This window comes from Eptatretus burgeri, chromosome 2 (genome assembly GCF_056783735.1).
Source record: "Eptatretus burgeri isolate ZD-2024b chromosome 2, Ebu_testis_v1, whole genome shotgun sequence".
Taxonomy (NCBI): Eukaryota; Metazoa; Chordata; class Myxini; order Myxiniformes; family Myxinidae; genus Eptatretus; species Eptatretus burgeri.
Window position 1 is genome coordinate 85,693,976 of NC_140962.1, and position 23,312 is coordinate 85,717,287.

General features: G+C 42.0%; 1 protein-coding gene across 1 annotated transcript in view; it reads right to left on the reverse strand.

Moving 5' to 3' along the window:
- Nucleotides 1–555: 555 nt before the first annotated feature.
- LOC147032481 (estrogen-related receptor gamma-like) overlaps nt 556–23,312 on the reverse strand; it is a 149,509-nt gene continuing 126,752 nt past the window's right edge. The window contains exons 7-8 of the mRNA XM_085850691.1: nt 17,165–17,437; nt 556–2,927 (exon numbers count right to left, since the gene is read on the reverse strand). Coding sequence (XP_085706817.1) covers nt 2,683–2,927; nt 17,165–17,437 — 518 coding nt within the window. The 3' untranslated portion in view covers nt 556–2,682. The remainder of the gene's footprint in view (nt 2,928–17,164; nt 17,438–23,312) is intronic.

Here is a 23,312-nt window from a genome sequence, read left to right on the forward strand (position 1 = left end):
GAATGGCGTTTGATATTCGGTTTTCTCAGGAATGTTTGTAACACTATTTTGTTATATTAATGGTACAGTATTAATTTGTGATTGGAATGAAAATATAGAGCTTGAGTTTGAAGGAGAATCAGGAAATGATGTGAGGGTTTTCACTGGTGACATTCGCAGATTTGGCATTTGCAGTTTTGCCATTGACATCGTTTCAATATTACCCACCTTACTTCTGTTGGGGTTGGCTGCAGGAAGCTTTTTTGCCCAAGTGCTTCATGAACCAACTGTCCATGCCTGACGTTTGACTGACTGTCATAGGAATGTGGAATTTATTGGTTTATGGTTTGGCATTCACTGTTTCCATATTGTGCATTTACTTTTGGGCTCCCTCCCGTGCTTTGTACGGTTACCTCGCTCGTTTTTATTTATTTATTTAAAATAATTCCTCTTTGTTTTCAGAAGTCAAAAGTTCGAGATCCCTACAATTATCATGATTCACTATTATTATAGTGATAAAACTTGTTATAAATCTATCATTTGACACAAGTTTTTTTTTTTTTTTTTTTTTTTTTTTTTTTTACATACAATGGGAAAATGTTTGACAAAGTATAGTCAATCCGCATCAAAATATCCAGCCTGTATGGACGTGCATATCTATGTGCTTTTACCAATTTTAAACATGTTGTCAAAAAATTCTGCTGGATAGGCACTCTCTTTAAACAGATCTGTGGAGCTTAAGCTACGATGGACAGAGTGCTGCCAGTGCAAAATCAAATTCTGAATAGCTGGCTTTTCAAATGATAACATTGAAACTTGGCCACCTTGAGTGGTACCAATCAGCCAAATTTGACCCTTTACCTGACAGACTAATAGATCAGAGACAGGCATTGGGACCAGTGCACACCTTGCACCTCTTGGAAACGAAGCACGTACAGGGTGGGAATAAGACACACAAGGTGGGTGAATGTTATATCCCGCTGCCTATAAATCCAGTTAAGTTGTCACTTCTCAACCGAGATAAGGATCTGGTAAGCCGTTCAGATTTAACCCCCATTTGCCCTTAATGGAGGCCGGGCCCGGCGGGCTCTCGGCACGATCGATAGACCATCTCGAGGCTGGGACGATTCGGGTCGACACTATCGCCATGTTGCCCAGGTGCCAATCAGTCGCCTCCGGTCGCTCTAGGAAAGCAAGGGCCACGAAAATGAAAAGCCTTGTTGGATTGGAGTATTTTCAAAAGAGGGAACCTAAACAACGCCCTCAGCGAGCATTTGGGGTGCAGCGGAAACACGTGAGACAGATCTGTTCTGCACAATGAGCGGAGCGGGGCTTTATTGATGATCACGTGGCACACAAACCACGACGTCAAAATATAACATCATTATGCCGAACCAAACATTGCACAGTATGTTTCGAGAGCCAAATGGTATTTCATAAAGAATATTCCCGCTTGTTCGTGGGCTTTGACAGAAATTTACAGTACGTCCTTTCGATATTACCGGAGTGTTTCACGTTTCAATGCACAACCTTGCAATATAGAAACTGCAATGGAATCTGCAGGTTGGAAGTTTTTTTGTCTTTTTGTACAAATATTTACTTATACCTCCTATTGCAACATGATAAGACTATGAAAGTGCTTTCAAAGGCAGGTGAGACGTTTATGTACACCTGCACCTGTTATATAATCAGGAGGTGCTGAAATGTGGAAGTGTGAAACTAATTGATGTGACATGAGCTTACATTAAGAGTATTTATTGATAATATATTTGATATCCTGTGCCATGGCCAAGTTCTAACAAACTCCTATCCTGCTTTATTCAGCAGCTCCTTGTGGTGGTGGCAACCTCTCCACTGGTGTGATGGGATGGTGTTGAGGTAGCACAAGTAACTTTGAGCTGTCAAGTCTGAGTTTGATTCCTGACCCGATTATATACTGCCAGATTGGCCCTTCACAGGCAGGCTGTTGCATCTCAAAGTACACCGTCCTTTTGGTGGATGTTAAGCTGGGTAGCCATCTGCGACCATTGGTTGGTGGATGTGAAAGATCCCGTGGTCTCTTTTGTGAAGAGTAGGTGAGTCATAATTGGAGCCTTCGAAAAATTACAAATTCCTGCATGAACAAGCCATCATACTGGTCACCATCTAATGGTAGTTCTTGTGGGCACTATTAATGTGCCAAAGGACCAACAACGTACCACGCTAGATAAATACACAGTGTCTGACAGTTCCATCGTAGTCCTTCAATAAACTTAACCAGCTGGTCAGTATTAATTCTTAACCTTTCACGTGTTCAGAACGATACTGTTATTATTGCTTCATGTGTGTGGGAACAATGTTTCCCATTCATTAAAAAGCAGTTCAAGAGGTCATAAACACTGCAAAATCCTTGAAGGTATAATGCGCAATCATTGTTCAAGTGGTGTTAACACGTCTTCTTAAGTTGTGTTGCATTTTTGGGCTACATTGAGCACCATGCATGAGTAACCAGTTCAAACATCTTGCCATCGTTTTACATCAGCACATCCTGCTCAACAAATGAAGATGGAAAGAAGGTCCAGCAGGGCGTCCCCGATTATCACGTTCAATTCCAAATATTTTAAGAGGAAACTGTTCAACACCAGGTCTCAGAGTTTTCAATGCCTTCGAGCACCACCACTGATTTGAGGACAGATAGATGGTCCAGCAGGCCCTGCTGGGTGATCACATTTTTGCCTCCAGCATCTCCAAGAAAAGCTTGTGCATGGGCACCCGCCCCTCGAACTTGAGTGAGCGGAACCGCTGCACCGCATAGGACGATGTCTGTCGAAGCAGAGGAAGCGTCATCAGCAGCTTTCCAACACGCCGAGAATCCTCAGGGTTATGTATTGTCACGTGTTCCTGCAGGGCTTCATGCAACACATCTCGGAGTCGTTGGACTGCCATAATGTCTTCGATTTGTTGAGAATCTGCACACCATTGAGAAAAATCATGAAGTTCGATGTCTTAGATCAGATTTTCCATTGGTGGCACTTTATGCATGAATGGGACCACCATAGCTTTTACAGAAGACAAGATTATCAAAATTTAACCAGGATACTTTTTCAAAGGGAAATATAAAAATTAACCGAGGAGAACACCACGGAAATGATTGGCCAAATGACCTCATTTTCCTTGTTTGAGGTCGTACAGGGTTGCACGTGTAGTCCCATGGGAACTGGGCCCATTCTATATTAATTTCCATTTTTCATATGGAATATAGATAATTGAATCCAAGTGTTTCCATTCCCGACAAAATTCATATTTGAATGCGACGCAGAAGTGTGGAGTTGTAACATGCAGATGTTAGCCTGAGTTTTCCCTGCGGGGTGGGTGGCATCACACTTGGGCAGGTCATACAAACCTTGAATAAATGGTGACAGGACTTGATCGAGACTTCTTATTTGCTCAGCAGGCAACTCTGTCAGGGCTGAAACCTCTATGCTATAGTGACAGAAGATCTGGCATACAAATACTGAAGCAATGACCTGACCAGAAGATTATTTCAGAGGGACCACTTCAGTAAATTTGGAAAAATGATCAACGATGACGAGCAGAGAGACATGACCGACACAACTTGGGAAAAGGTCCCATTCGGTCTGCACCCAGAACCTTCAGAGGTCGCTCAGATCTTGAAGACTATGTTACCAACAGGACGTTTCTACACAGGTCTCGTTGCTTGACAAATTGTACAACTCCATATATAACTATGAATGTAGGCCTGCATCCATGGACACCATAAATGATCTCAGTAATATGATTGAGGGTTTTCCGGTAACCTATGTGATTTTTCAGTAGGTTTACAATGATACCCGTGTCACACACTTAGCCTCAGTAACACTGCAACAACAGTAACTCGATGATTTCTGACCTTGCAGTATAACTGAATCCTGAATAACATCCAGTTTTGACTTGGCTGAGAGATTCCTACTTGTTTTAAGACAATCTTGTCCAGACATTAATCTTACCAATGTTCCACAAAACTCATCATTATGTAGATGATTCTCCAAATTCAACTGCACATCCACAGCGAAAGGTTAAACTTTGGGCCGAGAATTAGACGAGCATCAGGTACATTCATACTCTTCAATGCATGGTAAGTCGCAAAGAGAAAGAGTATATATCCTCACAAAAGGTGATACCATTCGTCACACATTGCACTGAATCCAGTCCACTTTTTGTGAGAAAAGAGAGTCCAGAATGTGACAAGGATCTGCAGCACACAGATTGTCAGTCTCTGCAGAAAGATGTGGTACTGACTGCATCAGGTTGACATAAAATCCCTTGCGAAGACGACAATACAGTCTTGGGTACCAACTATGTTTCAGACGTTGTCACACAAGCTATTGGGCTAGACTGTGATGCGGGCGATGACGACGTCACCCATTGTAACAGGCCGTGGAGAGGTTGACGATTCCACAGGGCGTGGCAGCTGAGCGAGTCAAGGCAATTACTTTCCTTGAATGTGACAAAGCATCAGGAACCAGATAAGTCTTTCCAGGCCTTTTCAATCTTTCCAATCCAGGTTGGAAACCCCAAAATCGGGGCAATCATCAGAGACATTTTCAAAGCGCTGAAAGCCTGCTCATGTATGTCAGCCCACAGCCACTCCGAATCCTTTAGTTTGAGACTATACAACGGTTCTGCAATATTGGTGTAACAGTGAATGAACTTCTGATACCAGCCCATCATGCCGAAGTAACGCTCCCACTCCTTGATGGATGTGGGTGCTGGAAAGTCCTGAATGGAACTGACTTTAGTTTCCACTGTGGAGATGCAGTGCCCAAGATGTTCAATGTCTGACCTAAAGAAATTACATTTCTCAAGATTCAGGGAAATACCAGCCTTGGCAATCCTCTTAAATATTTCATCCAAGGCAGCCAATTGTTCTTCCACGATGTGGAGGAGAGGAGATTGGGACCATACCCTGTGCAGAGCGTTGGTGCTGCTTAAGCAGTCTCCTTGGCTATTGGGCACAATCCTAGATGGGTTGCCACTCCAACACACTATACCAGCATGCTGGCACTCATTTTGCCGACATCGAAAGGATGACAGGCAGAGTCAACCCCACCTGATATTAATTCAATATCTGAGTGGGATTTGAACTCAGGACGGGAAACTCAGCGGGATTTGAACCGAGGATCCAAAGCCTGCCACCCGAACCATTAAACCAACACCAGGCATGTGGGAGAGAACAATAATATCATCAAAGTACACGTGGCAGGTCTTGCCAATGAGGTCCCCCAAAATATTCTCCATGTAGCACTGGAAGGTTAACAAACCATTCTTCAGACAAAAACTCATCACACGAAAACGGAAGATTCCTTCTCCGCAAACGAAAGACATCTTGTCCCGGTCATCTTCAGCAACAGCAAGCTGGAAATAACGACTGCACATATATAATTTTCAAAAATCTTGCACTTGCAAGATTCTTGCAAAAAAAAAAAAAAGAGAGATTTGAGGATCGAGTCAATTGTTGGAATATGATAGGAATCAGTGAGTCACAGAGTTCAATTCTTGGTAATCGATACACAAACGGAATTTACCAGACGACTTGCCGCTTTTATGAACAACGACACACGGAGAGGCCCAGGTCGAGTTGGCTGGTTCTATCAGACATCAACAAGCATCAGATCAATCTGTTATTTGATGAAATTCTGCTCTGCAGGGGAAACTTGGGAGGGTTGGGACTTGACTGGAGTTATGAAATGCTGCACACAGTCAGTGCTGCCAGGTTTATCTGAGAAAACGTCATGATAATTATCCATTAATTATTCAATGGCAGTCTGTTCTGATGGTGATAGTTCAACCCCTTTTTTGGACGATGCCATTGAGTCGTGGATCTCTTCTGTTAGATAGGCATGAACAGGTCTATCATCCGGGAAATTGGGCTGGTCTTCAATATTGGCCACCAGAGGACCCCCATCCTTACCAAAAGGCTAGAGAATACGTGATTCTGAACTTTGCACCCAGTGTTATCCAGAAGCGAACTCCATAACCAGACCAAAGTGCTTGGCACCATCACAACCAATGACTACATCAACATCCTTCAGTGGAGCAGAATTGAACGTATCAGGGCAGTCACACCAGTAGTCTCCACAGAGATGTGGGCCGATCCCATGTTATGCAGTGGAGTGCTGTCAACCATCAAAATCTCATCATCATCCTGCTCAAAATCAAGGCCCAAGGTGTGGTTCATTTCTGGTCAGGTCAGGTCAGGTATGGGAGCATGCGCTAGAGCAGCGCGTCACAGCGTCCACTTTCCGCCGGTACTCCAGGGGCCTCCGTCTGGCCATCCCCCAGGCAGATGCCTGGCCCATCCCCATCTCCTTAAGATGCCGATCAACCTGCTGCAACCACAAGGCACGTGGTCGGCCCATTGGCCTCCTCCACTCACGAGACTCCCTCGCTGAGAAAATTTGGTGAGCAGGATCAGCGTCAGGAAAACGAGCCACATGTCCATTCAGCCGCAGATGACGCTCATGGACTATGCAGGTAACAAATCTCATTTGAATCTCTCTCAGCAACCGCTCGTTGGACACAGTCTGACCAGCGACAGCCAAGGATTCTCCGAAGCGACCTGGTACCAAAGGAATCAAGTCTCCGTCTTAGATCCTTGGTCAGAGTTCAAGTCTCACATCCATAGAACAAGACTGGAAGCACCAAGGACCTGAAAACTCGGACTTTCATCCTCCTGCACAGGTACTGGTAGCGCCACACCCCTTTATCCAGTGAATCCATGACTCCCCAGACATCTATGGACCTCTGACTCGCAGCGAGCAGAGACATGAATATCACTGCCAAGGTAAGTGAGGTGTCGTCCACCAGATGGTGGTCTCCTTGGTCATTTCTGGGCTGATTAGGAATATGCACGATCCAGTCAACAAGTACGGACAAGGTCTTTCCCCCATTGGTCAGCTGAATATAAAGATCACGTGCTGATGCCTTAGCTGATTTCATAATTTACACGCTAGTCTAAGATGACCTGCCCAAACAACAGGGGGCTTGTTGCCACCAGGAGATGTCCTGCCTGGGTAATCTGATGACCTGTGGCCAACTTGCTCACACTGATAGTACACGACTGAATCCAGGACCCTTTGGAGGTCGGTTAGCATTGGTAATCTGAGGAGCTGGAGTACTGACCTGTGTAGAACTGGAAATGGAAGCTACCACCAAACAGGAGTGCTGAGGGTAATTTACTGCCTGAAGTGGATGAAGGTGGAAACATATTGGTCTTACCGGATTTCTGGAGAATGACAAAATATCCAGCAAACTGTGCTTCCTGCGCAAGTCACTGGGTGTTGTACACAGAGTCAAATCTGGAGATCAACATCAGCAATGGTGTTGATAAACTGGTCTATCACCACAGCTTCCAGCACTTGCCTCGCATCTGTGGCCTTCAGGGTAGCCTTGGATGGTTGTGTCCAACAAACAAAGCGAAACCATAATCAGGCACCAAACTCCTCAAAGGTCTCCTCGCTCTTCTTTGAATCACGCCGAAAGTTTTGCCTCTAAAATTCAGGTGACGGTTGGTAGCGGTGCAGAATCTAATTCCTCAACTGTGAGAAATTATTTTTGTCCTCATCCAAAAGCTCTGCATATACTTTTTGGGCCTGGCCCATAAGGTAAAGTTTGAGGGCTGAACCCCAACTGGATTCCGGCACATTAGCTGACAGCGCTTGCCATTCAAGTGTTTCAAGTTAGCACACGATATTATCATCGTTGGATAATTTGTGCAAATTGCTAATGGCTGGTGGTCTCACTGGATTCATAGCCTGACAAACTTGTTAAAATGGACATCATGTCTATGGTGCCAACAGGAGCAGGACCAGCAGACCAGGCCCCAGGCACCACCATATCAGGAAACTCGCATAAGGCATTAATGCACTCAATGTTCGATGTAAATGCATCAATGTCAATGTGGTTTGCCACGTACAGGTCCTTGATGTCATCAGTCATGTATATTTTCAAGTAGGACTCACGATCATACATGGTTGGTGTTAAGACCTTCTGTGGAGCCCCCTTTCAAAAGTCTCCAAACCACTGACCTGAAAATGGCGAAGGGGTGATTTTCATGTTCTGACCAGCAGTCTCAAAAATCGCAAAACATCCACAACACAATCATCTAGATCCTGCCGACTATGACAGTATCGAGGTTTCAGCCCAGACAGAGTTGCCTGCTGAGCAAATAAGAAGTCTCACGCAAGTGACCTCAGCGACTGTTAAAAGGATCATCAAATATCAAAAGGTTGGAGTCAATAGGCATCATGGGCATTGTGAAGGCACGTACATGCCTTGGGTGTTAGCCCATGGGCCAGTGCAATTGGAATTATCCGAGCTATATCACCATGATGTATTATACAGTGGGGAGAACAAGTATTTGATACACTGCCGATTTTGCAGGTTTTTCCCATTTACAAAGCACGTGGAGGTCTGTAATTTTTTTCATAGGTACACTTCAACTGTGAAAGACGGAATCTAAAACAAAAATCCTGAAAATCACATTGTATGATTTTTAAATAATTAATTTGCATTTTATTGCATAAAATAAGTATTTGATACATCAGAAAAACAGAACTTAATATTTGGTACAGAAACCTTTGTTTGCAATTACAGAGATCAGACGTTTCCTGTAGTTCTTAACCAGGTTTGCACAGACTGCAGCAGGGATTTTGGCCCACTCCTCCATACAGATCTTCTCCAGATCCTTCAGGTTTCGGGGCTGTCGCTGGGCAACATAGACTTTCAGCTCCCTCCAAAGATTTTCTATTGGGTTCAAGTCTGGAGACTGGCGAGGCCACTCCAGGACCTTGAGATGCTTCTTACGGAGCCACTCCTGAGTTGCCCTGGCTGTGTGTTTCGGGTCGTCATGCTGGAAGACCCAGCCACGCCCCATCTTCACTGCTCTTGTCGAGGGAAGGAGGTTGTTGGCCAAGATCTCACGATACATGGCCCATCCATCCTCCCCTCAATACGGTGCAGTCGTACTGTCCCCTTTGCAGAAAAGCATCCCCAAAGAATGATGTTTCCACCTCCATGCTTCGCGGTTGGGATGGTGTTCTTGGGGTTGTACTCATCCTTCTTCTTCCTCCAAACACGGCGAGTGGAGTTTAAACCAAAAAGCTCTATTTTGGTCTCATCAGACCACATGACCTTCTCCCATTCCTCCTCTGGATCATCCAGATGGTCATTGGCAAACTTCAGACGGGCCTGGACATGCGCTGGCTTGAGCAGAGGGACCTTGCGTGCGCTGCAGGATTTTAATCCATGACGGCATAGTGTGTTACTTATGGTTTTCTTTGATACTGTGGTCCCAGCTCTCGTCAGGTCATTGACCCGGTCCTGCCTTGTAGTTCTGGGCTGATCCCTCACCTTTCTCATCGTTGAGGCTCTACGAGGTGAGATCTTGCATGGAGCCCCAGACCGAGGGAGATTGACTGTTACCTTGAACTTCTTCCATTTTCTAATAATTGCACCAACAGTTGTTGCCTTCTCACCAAGCTGCTTGCCTATTGTCCTGTAGCCCATCCCAGCCTTGTGCATGTCTATAATTTTGTCCCCGATGTCCTTGGACAGCTCTGGTCTTGCCCATTGTGGTGAGGTTGGAGTCTGATTGATTGAGTGTGGACAGCTGTCTTTTAGGCAGATAACGAGTTCAAGCAGGTGCAGTTAATACAGGTAATGAGTGGAGAATGAGAGGGCTTCTTAAAGACAAAACTAACAGGTCTGTGAGAGCCGGAATTCTTACTGGTTGGTGGGTGATCAAATACTTATTTCATGCAATAAAATGCAAATTAATTATTTAAAAATCATACAATGTGATTTTCAGGATTTTTGTTTTAGATTCCGTCTTTCACAGTTGAAGTGTACCTATGATAAAAATTACAGACCTCTCCGTGCTTTGTAAGTGGGAAAACCTGCAAAATCGGCAGTGCATCAGATACTTGTTCTCCCCACTGTATATGCACATGAAGAGTAGGTATGTTTTTCTTCATGTATGTACTCCGGGTTATTTCTTATAATTTTTCCGGAGCAATTGAGACAGCGGTCTATTGCCTACACACTGCCAAAATAAAAGGATGAGCACTCCTACTATGAATTTGCATTTGGTCACTGGCTTTGACCACCAATACAATTTTTATTACATTCTCTTGGCCTCAAAAAGCTACATATATTCAACAAACAGTTTCAGAAAGGAGTATCTCACCACCATTAGAACAGTTAAATTGCATCAGATGTGGGAATAAATGTGAATTGTTGCTCCCAGCTTCCCAGCTTGCCAGCTTGGTGATGGAAGACGCCATTTGCATTTTTGCCTACTCCATCCCTACATTTAGAATCCTGAGCAGGCACGGGTAACTGGCTCGTTTGTGTTATAAATTAAGGTTTTTGTATGCAATTTCAGTTGTAGCTCGAGTTTAAGGCTGATTGTTGTGAAAATATAGAACCATCACCCCCTCTTAAGCATTAGGCATGTTTTTGCTTCATATATGTAATCTGGGTTATTTTTATTTTGAAGAGCAATCAATGCAACGGTCTTGCATATGCACCAACCAAATAAAAGGATGCGAATTTGTGTAATAAATGAAAGTTTTGTGCGTAATTTCGGTTGTAGCCCTTGTTTTCAAGGCTGAATTTTGATTAATTTATGTAATCCGGGTAACTGTACATTTGACCACAATATAATGTAATCGCATTAAATTACACTCAAGAGGACTTATGACTTTCTGTACATTTAAAGACTGAACGAGTCTTCTATCATGAAAGAAAGATACGTTTTGATTACAACACATACAAAGGAAAGAAAATTGTCTTGGAAGGAATGCATGGTGATACTACAAAGTATATATATATATATATATATATATATATATATATATATTTATATATATATATATATATATATATATATATATGTATATATATATATATATGTATATATATATGTATATATACATATATATATACATATATATATACATACATATATATATACATATATATATACATATATATATACATATATATGTATATATATATGTATATATATATACATATATATATACATATATATGTATATATATATATATATATATATATATATATATATATATATATATATATATATATATATATATATACATATACACAGTCATGCGCCGCTTTACGACGTTCCGGACATCGACGGATCTGCCAGCTCTGAAAAAAGAAAAAATGGAGCTGAAAAATTCCAATTGCCGAGTGATGTCGCCGACGTTGCGCTACCAGTCGTATAAAAATAGCACATACAATTATGTACGCTATACAGTACATAATACTTCATAATGATAATAAACGACAGTGTGGCCCTGTTATAATGCGATCGTTGAGGTCCATAAAATATCATCGCGAAAAAAACAGGGTCGTGCTAAATCGGGATTCAAGGAAATCGGCTTTCAAACTGAACCAATGTTTCCACGTTTACCTTCCAGCAAGTAAATTACCTTTGGATTGAAGAATTCCATGAATAAATCGTTGTTACAGTCGAAATTAAAACACAAATTTATTTTTGGTGAAGCTTTTCATGTTGTTAAAGCAATCGCACTGCTCCGAAAATATATATCACAATTGACAGGAGCTCGTGTCTTTATTTATAAATTATAACATCGATGCAATGATTACGTATTTATAAAATCCAAACGCTATTTATTCATCTTTCTATAATCGATGCGAGGGGAGATTGTAAGCTGCTGCGAACACTGATGGCCATCTTGAACAGCACAAAGGTAAAACTAACGTGTCTTCAGTCTCTCTTGGATGCGTGTTACAATTGCCGACAGTATTCAGTGCAGTAACACGCTGTACAGGTTTGTATCCAAGGAGCAATAGGCAACACCATATAGCCTAGGTGTTTTGGTTTGTGTAAGTACGATGTTCGAAAACGAAAAAAAAAGATGTTCGCACAACGACGCATTTCTCAGAACGTAACCCCGTCGTTAAGTGGCGCATGACTATATATATATATATATATATATATATATATATATATATATATATATATATATATATATATATATATATATATATATATATATGTATGTTTGAACTCCAACTCCAACCCGATATTTTGACGGCCATTTATGCGATACACAACAGCGAAATAAATTTTGGTTTTAGCCGGAGTTTACAAGGCTGAATAGCATGAAAATACAGAAGGGTTTCCCATTGTTTTGATGGGCTTTTCTGCGAGTATATATTATATATAATGTTTTTTATTTATAATTCTATCTCAGTTTGTAGTAGGAATCAAACATTATCTGTCTGGTTCAACTTTGTTGGGAACTGTGTCTCACCTTCCCATAATATTATACACACACTGATTTTACATCACCAAGTGTCTTATCCTGCTATATCAGGAGATTTGTGCCAGCCTTTAGGAATGCTGGTGGATTGTTGTCCATGCCCTTGGCCTTTCCCCAATTTGTCAAGTTTAAAATATTTCAAAAGTAGTAATATCCGTCCCCGTTGGGAACCCAACACGTATGCAAAATTTGGTGGAAATTGGCCCAGCCCTTTCGGTGAAAGTCATACGTCATTGTCTCCTCACTCTGGTGGGCGGGGGGGGTCTTTTCATGCCCATGACCTCAACACCCTGAGTGCAACTAACACATGTGCAATTTGTTAGAGGTTGACCCAGCCATGTTTTATTATCCCACACCCTCCCGGAGGAAGGGAGCGGGATATTGTAATCGTCTGGTTTGTTTGTCTGTTGGATTCGCTAGAAATGCTCGATATTCCTTAGTGTGTGTGTGTGTGTGTGTGTGTGTGTGTGTGTGTGTGTGTGTGTGTGTGTGTGTGTGTGTGTGTGTGTGTGTGTGTGTGTGTGTCTGCAACGCGAGGCTCCACAGCACAAACCAGCAAACCAATTTCGATGAAACTTTGCCAACAGGTGCCATATGGTCTGGGAAGGTGCGCGTTTTAATTTCGTTGCCCAGCAACCACCCGTTGCTGTGCAGCGGCCGAAAAACCGCGTACAGTATTTTCAATACTTGTCCTTCAGTTTTGAATGTAGAGAAACGAGACTTTGGAATTAAACACTTCAAGATATTTAGAAAATTTTACTCGAGCCGATTTTTGATTGAGGTTTTACTTTTCAAATGGTAGTCCTTCAAAAACCGGGTGTCTATTTACCGTCATTTAAGGTGTGTATACAGTGTTTGTAAGGAACTACACCGTCATTCCACCTTCGATCTCTCCTCGATCCAAATCTTCTTCTTCCTTCGGCTGCTCCCTTTAGGGGTCGCCACAGCGGATCATCTGTATGATCCGCATAGTGATTTGGCACGTTTTACGCAGGATGCCCTTCCTGACGCAACCCTGGTCGCCTCTTACGACACAGGGATATGGTACACCTATTTTAACCGGGGTATACACCGGCCCAGTACACTGGTACTCACTTCGCCGACCTCGGAAGGATGACAGGCTGAGTCAACCCCCTGGTGTATAAATTCAGTGGCCGAACGGGGCTTGAACTCAGGACCTTTTGGATCCCAAGCCGCTGCCCTAACCACTGCGCCAACACCAGGCTTCTCTCCTCGATCCAAATGTTATTGACCAAAGTGAAAAGGATCCAAAATAAATGGAATCACCGGCATTTCTGTCTTTGTGGATTTCTAAGAATATAATATGTTTATTTATTTACCGAAAACGATTCCACGACCCACACACCACCGTCAATTATTTATTTATTTACCGAAAACAATTCCACAATCCACACACCACCTTCAATTATTTATTGACAAACGATTCCACGACCCACACACCACCTCCAATTATTAATTTATTTACCGAAAACGATTCCCCACCCACACACCACCTCCAATTATTTATTTATTTATTTATTTATTTATTTATTCACCGAAAACGATTCCACAACCCACACTCCGCCTCCAATTATTTATTTATTTCCCGTAAACGATTCCACGACCCACACACCACCTCCAATTATTTATTATTTAAAGTGGGAGTGGCGTAGGAAAGTGGGCATGGCTTATGAAAAATATTGTGTGGCTCAGGAGGTGTGGTCAAACAAGAGCATTGAGAGAAGTTTATCGGGTTTTGTGTTTGTGTGTGTGTGTGTGTGTGTGTGTGTGTGTGTGTGTGTGTGTGTGTGTGTGTATGTATGTGTGTGTGTGTGTGTGTGTGTGTGTGTGTGTGTGTGTGTGTGTGTGTGTGTGTGTGTGTGTGTGTGTGTGTGTGCGCGCGCGCAACGCGAGGCTCCACAGCGCAAACCAGCAAACCGATTATTTTTCAAATGGTAGTCCTTCAAAAATAGGGTGTCTATTTACCGTCGTTTTTTATGAGGAGTGCCAGTTGGCAAAATACGCAATAGGAAAAACCTTGCCAGGCAGAGGAATAATTGTATGTGAACTAATATGTCTTGGCAATGAATCTTCGTCGGTGGATCGGTCAGAATGAAAAGCATCGTATCCAGCACTTCGATCCTAGCGAATCCCTCGTCGCCTACCGGCTTGTTTGTTACTTACGAAATCTAAAGATTTCGTAAGTATATTGATGCCTTCCGTTTCTGTTTGTTTGTTTGTTTGTTTGTAGGCACGATAACTCGAGAACGGAAGAAGCTACCAATGTCAAATTATACCACGTGATTCAGGAGGGTGATGGCTGGTGCTGATTAGATTTTGGTCAAAATCGGTCAAAGGTCAAGGTCACAGTGAAGTCAAACATAATTCCGTAAATTCATGTGGAGAAATGGAGTATTTTGCTTCGCTTGACGTTACGGGTTCGTTTTAACTTCGATTTTAATTTTGTCTTCGGTTTTTGCGATCGCTTAGAACGCTTAAAACTCGGTTGTCGAAAATCTGGTAAAAATCGGATGTTTTGGAGACGTTTTAAGATTGTATAAAAAATATTTCACTCGACGTGTCACGGGTCGTCCCATGATGCAGTGCGCTCGAGCAGACGCGTCGTTGAGTGACGTTAAGGTTTTGCGTGGAGAAATGGAGTATTTTGCTTCGCTCGACGTTACGAGTTCGTTTTAACTTCGATTTTAATTTTGTCTTCGGTTTTTGCGATCGCTTAGGACGCTTAAAACTCGGTTGTCGAAATTCTGGAACAGCGATGAATAACTGATATATATATATATATATAATAAGTCTTTTTCAGATTTCTGAAATTCTTTCAGATTCTTCTGAAAAGTAATACACCTATTATCTGGCATATCCTGCTGGTACTGAATCACTTTTTTAAAAATAAAAACAAAAAAATGGTATTTTTATAAGAAATCTAGTTTTTCTCTGGGACTCATCAGCAAACCACAGTGTAAAATCGTAGACCACAATGAATTCAGAATTCAAGCTCCCCTTGGGCTTCTGACTGATTCATGCTTTTATGAGACAAGGTCAGAGGTCAAGTTGACGATTTCGTAAGTACCAGTCTATGACTGCTTGTTTGTTACTTACGAAATCTTTAGATTTCGTAAGTATATTGATGACTTCCGTTTCTGTTTGTTTGTTTGTTTGTCGGCACGATAACTCGAGAACGGAAGAAGCTACCAATGTCAAATTACAGCACGTGATTCAGGAGGGTGATGGCTAGTACTGATTAGATTTTGGTCAAAATCGGTCAAAGGTCAAGGTCACAGTGAGGTCAAATATTCGATTTTTGATGGTTTGGTACAGATAACTCGAGAACGGAAGAAGCTACCAATGTCAAATTACACCACGTGATTCAGGAGGTTGATGGCTCGTGCTGATTATATTTTGGTCAAAATCGGTCAAAGGTCAAGGTCACAGTGAGGTCAAACATCCAAAAAATGATAACTCGAGAACGGAAGAAGCTACCAATGTCAAATTACACCACGTGATTCAGGAGGGTGGTGGCTCGTGCTGATTAGATTTTGGTCAAAATCGGTCAAAGGTCAAGGTCACAGAGGTCAAACATCCAAAACATTTGATTTTTGATGGTTTGGAACAGAATCATCGTAGAAACTTCTGGTTTGCGTCGCTACCTTCTCCAGAGACAGCTTTTATAAGACAAGGTCAGAGGTCAAGTTGACGATTTCGTAAGTACCAGTCTATGACTGCTTGTTTGTCTGTCTGTTAGCAACTTTACGGCAAAACGGCTTTCGCAAACACTATCAAATTTAATCCACAGGTGGGCAATGAACCTTGGACGACCCCATTAACTTTTGGGTCCAATTGGATCAAAGGTCCAGGTCAAGGTCAGGAAAAGATCAAAATCGTTTTTCACTCATAACTTCGTCAAAAATGATCTGATTTACTTCAAACTAAGCTTATAGTGAACCTTATTCGATTTGTCACTTATAATCCTACCCATTCCTATAGTGAAAAATGCATATTTGTGAAGATCGGTAGGGTCCGAAGTTTTGGGCGTCATGGCCATCGGTCAAAATTACAAATTTTCCATTATAACTAAAACATTGTTACGAAAATACAACTTTACGGGAAAACGGCTGGCTCAAACAGTCAAATTGTATCCACAGGTGGGTAATGAACCTCAGATGACCCCATTAACTTTTGGGTCCAATTAGGTCAAAGGTCAAGGTCAGGTCACGAAAAGGTCAAAATCATTTTCGCTCATAACTTCGTCAAAAATGGTTTAATTGACTTCAAACTAGACTAAAATATTCCTTATTCTATTCCTTATAATCAACATTCAGGTTAAGGATATATCAAATTTAAATTTGATCCCCAAAATAACTTCATGCCTTTAATGGGCGGGATTTGTTGTGCCTGGCACCACTTGTTTTTATTTATTTTTTCCATTATTTTTGGACGTAAACACACACACACACACACACACACCTTATTTTATAAGTAGGGTTTCCAAAACGACACCAGGAATAAAGTTAAGTTGTACAAATTTGGCCGATTGAGGATAAATAGTTTTTCCACGATATAGTTTATTATATATTGATTCAAAAAAAGTTTATAATTCGTGGTAAAGTTTGTATTTGTATGAAAGAAAAATGTTTGTTTTTTTGATTAAAAGTTTTGTGTTTTTTGCAAGATACAGTAAACATAATTTTGATTGAGGTTTTAAGTGTTGCTCTTAGATTCGGGATTTTAAAATGGCTCCGAGAGGGAGGAACACGATACAATTAAAAAAAATTAATTATGTTAACACTGTGGTTGCACCCAGGTGTTACCGGAGTTAGCAAGGGCAATGGCTTTCAGGAGGACAAACTCCTCACGCTGAAACCCAAGTGTTTGTAGCTTGGCCAGCAAATGTAGCATGGAGAGATTAAGTTCAAGAAGTCCAGCTCTCCTTGCAGCACCCTCGCCCAGCACAAAGTCATCAGCAAAGGCCAAACCTCCACCACGCACTGCCATTGAGCGGAACACAACCGACAGAATAAGCACCTCCATCCATGCGCTCTGCAGCAGGCTCATCTGGTCAGCCAACGACAGCAAGGAAAACCCTAAACGGGCCAATGGTGGAGGGTGGTGGAAGCAAGAGGATAGGGCACAATATTGTTTACTTTATAAGTACTAATTTACTTCGTCCTGTCGATATTTTAAATTCTAAATAACATAATTTTATTCCTGCAATGCCATTGCCTTTACAATCGAAAGGCAATGGCATTGCCTTTACCACCTGTCCTCGGAAGCCTTTAGCAGGCTGCCAAATGTGTGGGTAGTTGGGTTTTTAGGGGGTTCATTCTTCCTTACCAGTTGTGTTTCCTGGTTCTGCAGTTCCTGCTAGAAGGTTCCTTTGGAGGGGGTGTTCCCACGGAGTTGCCATCAGAAAACTAGATGCCAAAACTAAAGTGTAGTGCCCCGAGAGGCTTGCTGCCTCATCATGTCGTGCATAATCTCAGGTCTCCTTCTCTGCCAGTTTGCGACAAGTGCCGCACTGAGCACAGGATTCCGGGATGCCCTTCCGAGGCCACTAGTTTGCACTGTTGGTGCCATCTGGAATGATCCTTGTTTGTCTGCAAAGTTCCCTGATGCCCCTCACTCCCTCTTTGTAATATTGTTGGCCAATAATAATCTGTGGTACCCAAATCCTGATTTCATTTACCCATATTTCTTTGCTTTTCCACCCAGGAAACCTCTCTTGCTTTTTGGGCTTGAAATTGACAAGGCGTTTAACGAGGTATGCTAATTGCTGTGGGAGTTGCATCCCCAGCAAATGATGCTACCCGCAGCCATGTGCTGCATCCAAAAGAACAACCACCACTGTTGAAAGCAAGGAGAAGCTGACATTTGACATTAACTCTGTGCTCCGACGAAGGTTGAATGTCCATAACATCAGCTTCTCCTTGCTTCCTCACGGTGGTTAGTATACTTAGATCAACGTCTTGTTAATTCCATCAAATGTTTGACACAGATTGACACGAGGCTTCACCAACAGGACTTGTTCTTCATTATTTATACTTCATAGAGAAATACACCAATGACAAAGCTTGGCTCAATGTAATCACACTGTTAACTGAGGCTGTGCAGGAGATATTCTAATGTTTGCATCAGGCAACATGGGGTTGTTGAGATCTGTAAATGGAAAGAGAATTAAGTTCCACCCAGTCAAGTGAATACGTCTTCTTTAATGAGTCACGGTCGTCTTGACATCGCTAAAGTCAAAAGCAACCGGTCAATAATAACTGTTAAAGGCACAGGTCAAAACGCCGTCAAATTACCTTTACAGCAAATCCATGTGAAGATCTATATAAATGGCGGTTATGAGGCATGGAGCTTTTAATCCTGATCTGTTCTTTGCGATGTGACGCTCGGATAGATATCTGTCATGTGCTCAGGATGTTCGGCCGAGATCAATCCGGTAATTGAATAATCTGACAGTAGCAATCGTCCGAGTGCAGTCCGAGAAACACTCACTGAGGGTGAATAAAACGAGTGCTGTGTTGACTATGATAATAAAGTGGATATCTGGTAAACAGGGCAAAGTTTCACCGACAGCGTCTTTTTTTTCGGTAGTACATATAAAGATTGGTCAGCAAATATGTGCTTTAACATGGAATTTGGAGGTTGGGAGGGCAGACAACTGAGGATGAATTCCCACTTTTAAAAAGGCTAAAATGTTCCAAAAGATATAATATTTATAGAAATGTCGGGCTAAACTATTGAAAAGAAGGTGTGAATCGCACAGTTGTTATGTGGCCAGAGGCAAAAGCTTACTCTTGTGGAAAAGAATACCTTGGCATCACAGAACCGAGTCGTTGAGATACTGAGCATGAGAAATGTATTGAGGTCGCAAAATAGCAAAAGCCAGAGAAACATAACCAATTGGATATTTTTTCTGAAAACAAGGTGCAGACATCCCACGTTTCAACAACTGCACCTTTCAATTTGCTTAAGCTCAACAGCGTGGTTGCGGTTGTCATATCGACACTATCTTATGGTTCTGACGCCTGGACAATTTTATCCATAATGTGTGCGTGTGCGTGTGTGTGTGTGTGCATGCGCGTTGATATAATGTGCACAAAATATGTATATGATGTTGAAATCAGACCCCATCACTGTTGTGGGTACCAGGAAGTAAGTGCCACACCAGCTATTGCTGCATGCATCCTGACTGACCAGGAAATATGCCTGCCATACATTAACCTGTTTGTGGCACACAAAACAGTTCTGGGAGCAACCAGGAACAACTTGTATTTAAAAAGGCTCTTCTGGCTAAACAGTGCAAAGCTCATGCCTCATAGGTGGAGGCCTATGCAACTGTTTTGCCAGAAGAGCCTTTCATATACAGTGCATATATATATATATATATATATATATATATATATATATATATATATATATATATATATATATATATATATATATATATATATATATATATATACAGTAGACGAGGTGAAAGTCGGCAGCGTGTAACTCGTCACTTCACCTAAGTCGGCAGCGTCAAAAAGTCCCGAATTTATCTCATGTTAAATCCCTTTGAATAAAGGGTCATCCCTCTGTAAGTCGTCACTTCGTCAAAGTCGTCAGATGTTGTCCATTCCCACGTAATGGAAACTCAAGTAAATTACCACTCCGAACTCGTCACACAGAACTGCTGCCTCGTGAGAAGCCCGATTTTTATGGAATCGTGATGCTCGCTCATTGGTGTACACCGCCAGTGATAGGCTATTTATAACTGCGTACACATGTTGCACTGCAGGCAGGACAATGGCGACGAAGCGTAAGCTTACAACTAAAACCTACCAAGAAAAATACGACATTATCCAGTTTTGTGAGGCAAATCCACTGATGAAGATAACAGACATAGCTGAGAAGTTGGACATCAAACGGCAGACATTGAACGATATCTTGAAGAATAAGGGCAAGATATTTGGACAAGTGGAGAAGATCGTGAGGCCGGTGGGAAGTGTGAAATGTGTGTCCTTTGAAGATGTCGATGACGTGCTCATCATCTGGTTTCGGCAAATGTCGGCTCAGCCAAATATTTGGTTTCGGCTGATTTGGCCGATTCGGCCAAATATTCGGCCGATACTGTCTTTCGGTGGAGGATTGCCCAGCCAACATCATGGAATACAATGACCGGTTTGAATCCTTTCTCATGCACAAGATGCCCAAGAGTTTGAGGCATTCAAACATAACGGATTACTTCGCGAAGAAGTAAAGGATCGATCGAGCTTAGTGTTGAAGTCAGATCATGGTTTTATCTTGGCTTGTTTTGTACATTACCGCACTCACTTACACATAGGCATTGAGTGGTAATCATCACCACGATGACTGTGTGTCATGTAATTTGTCACCATACCATCACCGATTGTATACGAGTTGTCTTAGAGTTGTTCATTATCTTTACTTTTGATAAACTGATTCATGAATTCCATCTTTGCTTGATCACTTTCCAACTCACCAACTCACCCCCACCTATGCCCCGAGGATTGTGTTTTTCTTTTGGTACAATAGCCGGCTCTCACACATATGTGTCCAGTCATCATGAATGTTCGCATACGCGTAAGTCGTCACATTTCTAAGTCGTCACTTTTTTCTCGGTCCCGATGGTGACGACTTACGCCTAGTCTACTGTATATGTATGTGTATATATATATATATATATATATATATATATATATATATATATATATATATATATATATATATATATATATATATATATATATATATATATATATACATACATATATAGTCACATCTGAGTGGTCATTAACACGGTACACCCTAGTGCCGGGACCTTTCGTTTCAGGAAATTGTCAAACAGTCTCTTAATGCAGTGTTCAGTTATTTTTATTACTTACAGTTACCATTCCCAAGGATCATACAAATGGGCCAAAATTGACAGCACATGCACATGGGAAGCAGATGGCTGAAACCTGTTTTCTTACATTTTTAATGGTTTATAGGCCCCTATTTGACAGAGTCCGAAACACGGGGGCTTATGCATTTGCTCTTAATTTTTGTGTCTGTGCGTGCGTCCGCAACCAGATCTCGGACGTGTATGGACCGATTTTATTTGTGCTTGACAAAAGACAACACATAATGGTATACATATGCACATCATTTTTTTGTTTTGTGATGGCCGACTGGCGGCCATTTAAATTGTAAAAACAAAACAAAAAACAACCGGTATCGAACACGTCCTCAACCATTTCTCGGACATGCATTTTCCAATCTTGTTAAAATTTGGCACACAATGAATGAGGGATTACATGTGCACATCATTTTTTTTTCGTGATCAGATCCAAGATGCCTGACTGGTGGCCTTTTTAGTTGTAAAAACCCAGATGTTGAACATGGCCTCAACCATTTCACGGACATGCATTTACCGATGTTGATCAAACTTGGCAAACAGATAACGAAGGATAGTTTACATATGCACCTCTTTTTTTTTTTTCTCGAGATCAAATCCAAGATGGGCGACTGGTGGCCATTTTGTTCCTAAAATGTGTCCCCAACCATTTCTCACACGTGCATGGTCCAATTTTATTCAAACTTGCACGAGCACAGTACATGATGGCATACACGTTCACCTCACTTTATTTTGCGATCTGATCAAAGATGGCTGACTGGCGGCCATTTTAGTTTTTATAAACAACAACCTGGTATTGAACAAGTCCTCAACCATTTCTCGGACATGCATATACCGATCTTGTTCAAACTTGGCACACATGTAACGAATGATGGCTTACATATGTGTCTTTTTTTTTTTTTCAAGATCAGATCCAAGATGGCTGATTGGCAGCCATCTTGTTACTTAAATGTGTCCTCAACCATTTCTCAGACACGCATGGTCTGATTTTGTTTAAACCTGGCACAAACGCAGTACACAATGGCATACACGTGTACCTCACTTTATTTTGTGATCTGAAGAAAGATGGTTGACTGGTGACCATTTTAGCATTTCACTGTACTTAAATATGGGCTGGCCCTTTAACTCAGTACAGCAAAATTATAAAAAAAGGGGCGATGACATTTTATGTCTTTTTTTTTTTTAAATAGAATAGTACAGGGAAGAAGAAAGATAAGACGCTATTGTAAACGAAACGAACTAAGCGAATCAAGAGACACGAAGAGGGAAATTGGCACACGCAAACTTGTATGACAATGGTGAGAAATAAAGCGCAAAACCTAACCTCCCCTAACCAGGTAGTTTACGAGTTTTTTGATGCATGGCGCTCCACCATCGTGCTATGAAAGCGGTGCTCAGAGACGTTCGTGCTGCAAAATTCGTCGGACAACCCTCAAAACCGATGCCGTGCAGAAGACCATGCCAGAGGGCACCACCAGCTCAAATAATAAATTTTGTACACTTGCAACCGAAACCCAATGTGCAACAGGATCACCGTGCCAAAGGAGGGATTAGGATTTAGAGGTGTTTAGTCATAATCCCTCAGAGAGTAGCTTTGCACTCCTGGCTGCTCAGCCAGACACACACGCCAAATGTCTGAACCCACAGTTCCTCTTATGCTGACCGGGGTTGCTCTCCCGGCAACAAAAGCATCAGTAGGGGAAAACTAACCTGTCTCACGATGGTCTAATCCGAGCTCATGTTCCCTGCTAGTGGGTGAACAATCCAACGCTTGGCAAATTCTGCTTTCCATTGACAGGAAGAGCCGACATCGAAGCATCAAAGAGCAACTTCACTGTGGATGCTTGGCCACCACAAGCGAGTTATTCCTGTGGTAACTTTTCTGACACCTTTTGCGTATGACCCAAAAAGTCAAGAGGATCATGAGGCCACGCTTCCACGGTCCGTATTCTTACTGAAAATCAAGATCAAGCAAGATTTAGCCCTTTTGCTCCACGGGAGGTTTCCGTCCTCCCTGAGGTCGCCTTAGGACACCTGCATTACCGTTTTGCAGG